General features: G+C 36.3%; 1 protein-coding gene across 1 annotated transcript; it reads left to right on the plus strand.

Annotated features, from left to right (window-relative positions):
• The first annotated feature begins 312 nt into the window (after window positions 1–312).
• LOC149866430 (sulfotransferase 6B1-like) lies at window positions 313–10,571 on the plus strand. The gene is made up of 6 exons (XM_090041113.1): window positions 313–610; window positions 1,756–1,940; window positions 4,081–4,207; window positions 5,802–5,896; window positions 7,836–8,022; window positions 9,855–10,571. The coding sequence occupies exons 1-6, from the start codon at window positions 466–468 to the stop codon at window positions 9,971–9,973; spliced, it is 858 nt and encodes a 285-aa protein (XP_089897239.1). The 5' UTR covers window positions 313–465; the 3' UTR covers window positions 9,974–10,571.
• Window positions 10,572–10,772: the final 201 nt, after the last annotated feature.

The following is a 10,772-nucleotide window of genomic DNA, read 5'->3' on the forward strand; positions in this document are numbered from 1 at the left end:
AAAAAAACGAATGACAGCTAAAGGCTGGCATTTTCTGAGTGGTGCCTTGAGTCTAACTAGGTGTGCCTCAAGTCTATCAAGGCTGAGAACCACTGAGATAAAACTTATTTTAAAGCATACAGAAACATTCCTTTTTTTGGAAACACTAAACAGACAACGCCAAATTATGCCAAATCACAATTTGTATAATGAGCATATTACACAATTTGATTGCTTACCACTGTTAAAATATTGCTTTGTCATCTTATTTGCTGATCTGGAAATGCACAGTCATAGAAAAATAAATGCCATTGATATGATTTATGTGATTTATCAGGAGAACCTATAATACTTTAACCTTTCCAAAAAGTTAATTATCTCAACTGTAAAGTCTGAGGTGACACCTCAGCATGTTTTGAAGTATATAAGTCCACAGTTTTCAGTTCCAAATCCTCTTATCCAGCTGAAACCTGACCTGTAACCAACATGTCAACCCAGAGTCAGGCAGATCTCATTCATATGTTCAAGGGGATCCCTTTTACCACCAGGTCATCGCTAGAACTATTAAAATCCTTGGATACCTTCGATGCTAGAGAAGATGATGTTCTTTTGGTTTCCTATCCAAAGTCTGGTAAAGTTCTACTTTAAGCTTTATTTACAGGGACTCTTAATTGTTTGCTGAACTTTCCATGTTTAACCTAGTTATAAAAAGTGCCTGTGTGAGACAGAGAGAACAATGTTTAGATTCAGAATTTAAATATATTTATGTATTATTGCAATATGAAGTGTGAAATTGTAATACAGAAATAATTTGTCTGTATTTTAATTTTGTTATGGTAAATAACAGGTATATCTTGTGTCTGGGTATACTTTATTAATAGATATTTCTTCCTTGCTAGTAAATAGCCTGATCTTTTCAGTATGGTTAGGTACTTTCTGAGGTGAATCATTAACACAATGCTTCTCAACTTTTTAGACTAAAGGCACCTCTTGGAAAATGCTAGCCTTTATCTTTTACTTGATTTTTGACTACAGAAAAATAATAGCAGTAATTCTTCTGCTGCAGGGAACTCAGAAAAAAACCCAGTGGGTCAGAAATGTTTTTGACACTATGGATTCCTATTTGAAATCTCTGGGTTTATCTTGTGAATCATGTGAGTCTCAATAGCACCCTGATTTGAGAATCACTGCATTAACAAGCCAAGAAATTAAATCATTTCCATGCTTCTTGTCTATAACTCTATTAATCTTTTCCCCAAAATAATTTCAGTCATATTTTCAAAATATGTAGGCCAAAGTGTTACAGTATGATAGAAACTTAAATTCAATACTGTGGCTCAGTTTCCTAAAATAACACTATCATTAAACTATTGTGGCAGGATTTTCCTTTGTTCTGTATTGGTATAGTGCGTAGCACAGTAAGGTCTTAGGCTACATTTAGGGCTCATACAGTAAGATAAATAATAGTAATCTAACCACCTCCTATGTGATAAACTATCTGAATAATATGTAATTGCACAACAATCTTAGTATCTCTATTACTCAGCATGTCTTCCTGGCAGAATCATTCTATTCACTTTACATAGGTGAATAGTTCTGGTGAGTCTGCAAAGTTTCTCATATTACTGTTGTAGGTTTAGGCTTTCAAACACAGCTGTAAAACATGCATGCTAATGCACAAGACAAACTTTTTCCATGTTAGTTTATTTTCCTAATAACAAAAACTTTATTTCTTTCCCCTCTCTAACCTTACTGCTTTCCCTCCCTCTTCCAAAGGCACACACTGGCTTGCACAAATTATAATGCAGCTGTACACTAACCAAGTCACCCTAACCTCTCCCATCGAGTTTGGAGACATTTTGAAACTGGAGGAACTGAAGAATCTTTCATCCAGAAGAATTATCCCAACACACTTGGACTACAACATGTTACCGATGAATTTTAAGAACAAAGGATGCAAGGTGAAATATATAAACTTACTTTGGTATAGTTAAATAAATACCTTGTCTTTTTTATAGTTAACTACCTTTTTAAATACACATTGATTGCTCTATTGTTAAAAAAGCACTGCTTTCTGCCAAAGCAGGTTGAAACAGTCACTGATTTCAATGAGCTTCTCTAGATTTAATAGTATCAGAAGCAGTATTTTCCCATAAATTGACTAATCAAAAGTGGAGTGGCATCTTGGATACAGCATTGGGCTATGACCCAGGAGATGTGCATCTCGTTTCTGGCTCTGCCACTCCTTGAGCTAGTAATTTCACCTCTCTGAACCTTGTTTTCCCCACAGGCAAAATGGGGGTAAACAGTACTGACCTCCTTGGTAAAAGCACTTGTAGAGCTCTTGGTGAAAAGTCCCATATAAAAGCAAGGGTCATCATCAACATGTTCACTTGTTCCACCAAATTTAAATAGATCCATATGCAAATTTTGACTATTTTTGTGTCAGTTTTTTTTAAATACAGAAAGACTATATAGGCACATCTACACATCACCCTATGGAAACGTAAAGATGTGCTATGTTGCCATATAGTGCGCTGCAGTGACATGGCAATCATGCAAGTCTACATGTAATTGCCAGCTACACTGCTGTAGCGGCACGCTCCCCTGCCATAGTGTGCTGCTATGATGACATAGCAGCAAAATCTAAGCATCTGCCATGCACACAGTGCAGTAACTGCCCATACTGCACCATGCTTTAGTACTTCCAAAAGGAAGGTTCCAAAAGGAAGTACTAAAGCATGGCACCATAGCAACATCACCATGCAGCAACATGTAGACATGTCCAATGACCACTGTCCAGTTTTCTGAGTCACATACTTCGTTCCAGCTGTGTATTAAATGACTAAAAGTCCGAAGTAAATTTCCCCCACTTACATAACAGCTTCCTCAACATTTATTGTCCTCCAAAACATGAACTTCATATCCAGTATTTTGCATCTAAAGTATAAAGTTTCAGTAAGGCATTACAACACCCAACTTCTCAATAGCTATATCACTTTGTAGATATAACCTCTGCCCTTAATCCATGTACAAAACTCCTATTGATTTCAATGGACGTTGGGTATCCAGAAGGAGGCAATACATATAATGCTTCTTAACCTGTATTAAAATTTCGGGGATTATGAATAAGATTTTGTTATATGGCGACATTTAGTTTTTTAGATGGATACACCATTTTGGACTTTTTTTTTAAACTTTTTTTTTTTTTAAATGATCAGTAAGTGTGAGTGGTGTGTATATATACGTTTGGTGGAAAGGTACTTGAATGACTCTTGTTACCTGTTGGAAGGTCAAGGACTTTGTTACCTATCAAAAGAGAACTTGATTTTAATGAGTCTCTGTAAAATTAGTCTATCAGCATATTTCACACTACTTATACCTTTGTTTGACTTAGGTTACAGTTAGTGTCATGAAAAAATATATTGATTCAAACATAAGTCATTGGACTTTGATTTTTAACAATGTTTAATTACTAATAATTCATGCTTCTCTGCTAATTTTGGACCTATGCCATGGTTTACATTTTGAGCTAATTTATTGACTTAAATGTAAGTCATTGGACTTTGGGTTTTTTTGTGTTTAACATAAGATTGGTATGATTCTTCCAGAAGATTTTATTGTGCTACACAGATTTCCTCAAAAGTGGTTATTAGAATAAGTTACTTGTTTAAAATCCAGAGATTCCAGTGTATTGTTGATTGCTATAGGTGACAATGCCAGTTATCTAAACAAAAAGTCAAGACTGAAGTATGAATTAAAATGACTTCAGCCACAAACCCAAGTTTGGATCTCAAAATTTTCTTTCCCCAGAAATATGGGTATGGTTAGGCCTGTGTTTTTTTTTTGGTTTTTCACATATCAGTATTATGGGTCTTTGGGGAATAAATAGCAAACAAAAAAACAAAAACCGCTCCAAACACTTCAGAATTTCAAATTTGTTGAGATCCAGGCTTTTTGGTCAGGATCCAACCTAGTGCAGTGCCCTCTGTATAACAGATAACACACAGCTTATACAGAAACACTTCTGCAAGCAGATCCTCTTAAATAAAAAAAAAAAAAAACAAAACACTTTGTTAATTACATTATTTTAATTTACAGGCAATCTACATCGTCAGGAATCCAAAGGATACTGCTGTTTCTATGTATCATTACTACAAAGATAACCCATACCTTCCCACCATTGATAAATGGACTACTTTCCTGGAGCTGTTCTTAAAGGGAGATGGTAAGTACAAGTCCTTTTTTTTCTCACTCTCGCTTACTAACTTATAATGAATAGTAAAATCTATGAAATATAAATAAGGGTTAAAACTCTTTTTTTCTTTTTACAAGCCAATGTAGGCCACATCCAGTCAGTAGTTCTTATAGTATTAATATGCAATGGTTTTAACAATGATTTATTCACAAGCCCTGCTGAGCTCAATGGGACTTGGAATTCTATCAGGGTGAGTGATCAGGTCCTTCCTTATTATTAGAATGATTTCTGTTGAAATTCAAAACAATATGGCTTTACCTTTCAACCTCCAAATGAAAATGTTAACAGGCTAAATGATATGTTAAAATAACAAAATGCAACTGTTTTTATATAGATTTGTAAAACAGTTTGCCACCAACTCTAGACACACTTGCCCAAATGAGTTACTGACTTGTTCCACCCACAAAAGCAAGCAAGCAAAAAGAAATCTATCTGATTGCCCACCATCAAACAGGGAGGGAAGAAGGGGAAGACTAATTTTTTTTTTTTTTTTTTTTAAATCAAAATCATCACGTAGCCATATTTGTACATCACTTTGTCTGGGTTGATCACAAGAATTTATTTTTAAATCTTGGCTTACAAAATCTGTCACATAGGCTCAACTTTGCAACATAGCTTATTTGGAGCTACTTGTTCCAGTTCCAATTCCAAGACAAGAATTAATCATTTATTACTTATAGCACTTGTGACATGAAACTGAAGTTCAGCTCATGCTCCTGTCCTTATAATCCACCCCCAATGTTTTATTATTACTCTGAACATATTTGCTGCTGCTACATAAGTTGAACAACAAATCGCTTTAAAAGAAAACATCAAATATCATAAGAATTGGTAACACTGGGCACATCTACACATTCATTATTGTGCCATAATTACTGTACATTAAGTTTAGTACTTAGACTACCAAGTACTAAATCAATGCACAATAACTCATGCTACTTTGCAGTAGCACCAGCACATGGTTTTTTTTAGTGACACTAACTGTGCAGTAGCTTAATACTACTGCACAGTGGTGTATTAGCATGGGTTTAGCCCAGCTGGCTACTGCACAGTGTTATTAGGCTACTGCACAGTTTGCATCTTGTGTAGATGCACCCACTGTTGAGTAAATACTTGCTTAAATTCCCCTGGACAGTTTAAAATAAAATAAGGAAATAAGAAAAATTACTGTGCAGCAGTAGGTAAGTACTCTATTTTCCCTCCAGAGAAGGCTGCATTTTTGTATTGAAGTTATCATTCCAAACCATGGTCTTTATCCTACAGACACTTGTAGGCTTCCATTTCTGAATGCTTCTATGAACATTGACTTCAGTAGAACTAGCCATGTTAGTTTATGTTTGCATCCAGTGTTTTGAATTTAAGTGTCTTTGTGCAGTGATCTTGAACCAATCGTCAGAAGAAACTAAACCAATTTTAAGGGGGACATAATGCATTATCACTGTTCAGCAGAAAGAGAACATTTCCTTCAGCATGTGGTATATAATTACAATTGTTCTAAAATTGTTATTTGTTACAATTGTTATGAAAATAAATTCATACAGATCCTATTTTGTATTTCTTTCAGTTGTCTGTGGATCCTGGTTTGACCATTTCCTAAGTTGGGAAAAGCATAGAAATGATGATAATATCCTGATTTTGTTCTATGAAGACATGAAGAAGGTAATTGTATCTCTTGTTACCATTTCTGTTGTTCATATATTTCATGTCTCATGTGGGGTGGGGGAATGGGACTGACCAAAACTATTGTAAAATTGCATCATGTATTTTTCTGCTCTTTGAGATTTCAAAGTCCAGAGCAGAACCAGTTCATAACAGACCTATACCTATATAGAATCAAAAAGCACTAGCCAAGTAATTCTCTCAAATACATATTAGGTAAGTCTCAGAACCCAATTTCACAGAAGTGAGGAAAATGATATACAGAGGTTATGAACGCTAAAGATACATCTGCTCAACCTTGGATATAGAAACAAGGCTTAAGCTAAGATCCAGATCAGTTTTAGGGACATATTGTTAGATTGCACTGCCAAATGGGGAAAAATTTCTGTTTTTCCAAGAATCCCCCCTAACTTGCAGTGGAATTGGAGGGGAAGACTTGCTAGAGTTGATGGCCGTGGGATCTCTAATATTGCAGGGTGGCACTGGAAGAAGTGCCAAAGTGATTTAAGAGTGCAAATCCACCCAGACTAAGTACAAACAATCAAAAAGCCGAGGCTGAATTGATTAAATCATTGCAGGTTAGTCTAAGCTGTGTAAATTAACCTGAGAAGCAAGTGGACAAACATTCACTTTTGGCTTTAGAAACACAGCCACAGGCCTGCAGTGGCTCTGGCCAGAGCCAGCGGGCACTACAGCATGCTCAGTTAGAGGGGACAGCTTAAGCCAAGGCTAACCCACCTACCCGGTGACTGAGGTGTTTGCAAGGGAAGTGCAAACCATCCTGGGGCGCTGGGGAACTGTGCGTTAACTTGAATCTGGAGGGGAACTGGGGCAGCAGTTCAATAAGCCAATTTAACCTAAATCAGTTAAGTCTGATGCTACATCCATCCAGGTTTATCTTAAACCAGTTTCTCCCATTTTGAAAGTGGTTTATGTGCACTGAACTTCTGTTGTTAAGGATCTGAATCAATTTCTGATTGCTTATACTGATTTATACGTAATTTCTGTCCCTAGCCCCAGTGTTTACAAAACTTTTAATCCCATGTAATAAGGTTAAAAAAAAAAAAATCCATCTTTTAGCTGGACAGATTTCTTGCAGAAAGTGTCTGCCCTCCTCAAACTTTCAGCTTTTCATAAAATGTCTAAAGGCATTTTATTTTTCACAGTGTGGATTTTCTTGATTTAAAAATGTTATTTCTCATTAAAAAAACTTCCCCTAACCCCCACATGGGGCAATATTTTCCTTTTGGGAAATAATTCAATTCTAAGTCTCATGGACTGTATCAAATCAATCTCACTCACAGACCATAGTTTGACAATGTACAGCCTTCTCATGGGAACTAGTGGGAGTCACTCTTCAGAAAAATATATAACTACCTTGTTGAACTGCAAAATTGGCCATGTTGCCAGTCTTAATTTAAACAAGAATGTACACCCCTCGGGTCCAAATCTCTTCTTAATTACATCTTGTGTGTGTCAATAGTAATTAATTGATTTCAATGGAATTACTCCTAGCTGACCTTTAATGAAAATGGGTGTCTACACAAGCTAAATGCTCATCAGATTAATTCTATTATGCATTAGCGTATGATGCACAAAACATGCTAATGCACAGCAGAATTAGTGTAATGCTCATTTTAGCATCACTAAAAAATGTTCATCTGAACTAATGCACAGTAGCACTGATTTATGGCACGTGAAGTTAGTACCTGTGATTAAAGGTACTAACTTCATTAATGCGCCATAATTACAGCGCATTAATGAACACATAGGAATGCCCAGTGAGAAGAAAATTGAGCCTAATATATATTGTTTGTACATGCCAGTATGCTGTTTAGTTCTGACTAAAATGAACACTCACTCTCTCCTGTTAGCCTATCCGATGTAGAATATGATATTTTTCTCAGAAAAATTAAGACTCTATTCTTCACATGTTCAGGATCTTCCCAAGACTGTGAAAAAAATTGGCATGTTCCTGGGAATAAACATCAGTGATAGTGAAATCCGAGAGGTCTGCAAGAAATCTTCTTTCTCAGAGATGAAAACTAACATAGAAAAAGAGAATGCGGATCCAAATCACACTGTTTGTGCACTGACATCTGACAAGAAGCTGATATTTAGAAAAGGTACGCTGGTTGAAACTAGCCCAATAAATTCTCATGTAGACCCTTTTCCAAAGCCAACTGATGCATTAGAAGATTCATCACTGCCTTTATTGAACTTTGGAGCAGACCCACAGGGTCACGATGATACATTCTTCTCTGTGAATCCATTTCTAGCCTACTTCTTTCCCAAAATTCTTTGGTTATAAATAACTGCCACATTAGAAGAGAGGCAATTACTCATGTTAGTTTGAGGTCAGGGCAGAGTGGCACTTTATAGGCTAGCTTGTTCAGAAATGCATAAGCTTTCATAGCCAGTAGCCTACTTACTCTGCCAGATACTGCGAACACAGGGAAGAGTCAAGACAAAAAGTTTACTAATGTTCTGTATGAGCTTTAGGGCTGAAAGGAAAAAATTATTCAGTTTAACTCTTTATCTATGTCCTTTATCTATAGTTCAGTACCTCAGTCTTTCACAAACACTAAAATGTACCCTCTTCCCTTACAAGCCAAGGTCATTCAGTTTATCAGGAACCAAAGACAGACACATTCTTTCTGAGGTAGTTTATAATTAGTGTTTATCTTATATATTACCCTGTGTTTTATTGAACCATACTTGCGAAAGGAATATGCTGACGACAAAAAATAAATGAATGTGTCAGTTGATAAAGCAAACTTTTTTTTTTTTATCCTAAGACCTCTGTCGGATGATAAAATTCTGAGAAGTGCTTAGGTTATGTGACTGTGAAAAAAAGATTATGAATTGAGCTTAACAGGATATGTTTTTACTCGTACATCTCTTGAGATTTCAGAAACTCTTCTGATCCCAAGTTGGGATGAAATGTCCCTGACAACTCTAGGGTTTTGAGCACTCTTACTTTTATTTTATATAACCTTTAGCTTAAAACTTCAAAATTTAAAAGCTATTTCAAATTTGAACATCAAAGTTGTTCATTTAATACTTGTGGAAATTGGATATTTGGATGATTTTGAAACTTTCCCCCAACTTTACAGACAAAAATATTAATAAAAAAGAGACTGACCTTTCCTGTAAAAAGAATTGTTATATTTCAACAAAATTTCTGTTGAAATATTATCAGTCATTTTAACTCATGTCTGGGTCATTTGGCTATTTTATGTAGGCCTTGCCAGGGGTAGTCTCTTTTATTTGCCTTCTAGTTTTCAAGCCTTTAAGAGAGAGCAGAATCTCACTTTGGACCACAAATATGAAAACTAAGGTTGTCTATAGATGTGCTATGACATGTTCTAATTAGATTAATCGAGTCTTCTCCATGTTCTAAGTAGAACACTCCAGTGTAGCCTCATCATCACGTGTATTAAGCCCCACTGCGTTTCAAATGGCCACGAGGGCGCTTTCACTACACCTTGTCGAATGTGCTTTAGTTCCAACACCTCCACAGCCATTTTGAAAGATGGGGGGCTTAATACACATGGTAGTGAGCTGTTTTAGTTAGAGTTGCTGTCCAGGTAGCTCTCTAATTAAAACACCCCTCCCCCACCTCTGAGCATATGTATAGGTGAGTGTAGAGAGGCACTTTTTAAATATGGGATTTAAACAAGCAATTTGGGGAGCAAAGGCAAAATATGTAAGCCTGAAAATGTTATGGTTATTGTTATGATGTGCTGGTTGACAATCAACCTGTTTCCAGTCAGGTTTCTGCCACCCAATCCAAAACATTATTCAAAATTATAGTTTGTATACTACAAAAAGGGAATAAGAATGATGGTAATGACAACATACACTAACAAAGCCAGTCTACGTTTAAAAACTAAATCACTCACTCCAAAATAGTGACCCAACCTTACTTATTCCTTTTCCATTCTCCCTCCCCTAGGTACTGTTGGTGACTGGAAGAACCACTTCACCCCAAAACAAAACAAGTTGTTTGAAGAGATGTTTAGTAATAAAATGAAATACAGTGACTTGGCAAAATCCATTACATACGAATTCTGAGAAATAAAACTGAAGCAAAGAAGCTGGAGAAGGGATAAAGTATTTAAAAAAAAAAGCTTGTACTTTTGAAATTGATACTTTCTGGGGGAAAACAAATACATTGAAACATTAAATTGTCTCTCTTAATATGGGTAGCCCTAAGAACTGCACCCAGGTAACAAAAGTCAAAGTAAAACTGAATGATCTCAATTTGATGCTGCTTATCAATTTGGATTATTTCCAAAGAAATTCACATTGGACATCAATTGACATGTTTTTTACACAATGTAAAAGAGAGGGATACCCTCAAGTGTCGTGTTAAATATCATAAATAAAGATTTAGTCCTAAATCACACAGTGGTCATATCTATTGTGAGTGTGCGAAACAAGCCCTACTCTATTTGGATTCAGCCCAAATCGGAGACAGTGATTCAATTCATTGATTTGGCTCACTGTCCCCAATTCAATTCCGCCAAATTGGAATCTGAAGATTCAATGCTGATTAGGAGAATCAGTGATTTGGCCATAGACACAAGTTTAAATGTCTTTTTCTACATACTTTCAGGGACCAGGCATGGCTCATGAACGCTGCCATGGTGGAGCAGATGGAGCATCCCACAGGAATGTAGGGGGTCCCCTTGAGTGCTTGGTGGCAAACCCAGAAGTGAACCGAAAGTACTTCCAGTCCACTTCCAGGTCTGCCGCCAAGCGTACTGAATTGGGCTGAATCTCCGCCAAAACAAATCAGCGACCAAAACTTCACGCTGCCCTTCACACATGCTCTTAAATACTCAGTAGACTATTTTACCTCACATTAAAG

This window comes from Crocodylus siamensis, chromosome 4 (genome assembly GCF_052110815.1).
Source record: "Crocodylus siamensis isolate JL-2025a chromosome 4, ASM5211081v1, whole genome shotgun sequence".
NCBI lineage: Eukaryota > Metazoa > Chordata > Crocodylia > Crocodylidae > Crocodylus > Crocodylus siamensis.

Coding starts and splice junctions, on each gene's coding strand:
- LOC149866430 (XM_090041113.1), top strand. CDS start 466: ATGTCAACCCAGAGTCAGGCAGATCTCATTCATATGTTCAAGGGGATC. Junction 611..1,755: donor GGTTTCCTATCCAAAGTCTG/GTAAAGTTCTAC, acceptor CCTCTTCCAAAG/GCACACACTGGCTTGCACAA. Junction 8,023..9,854: donor GAAGCTGATATTTAGAAAAG/GTACGCTGGTTG, acceptor TCCCTCCCCTAG/GTACTGTTGGTGACTGGAAG.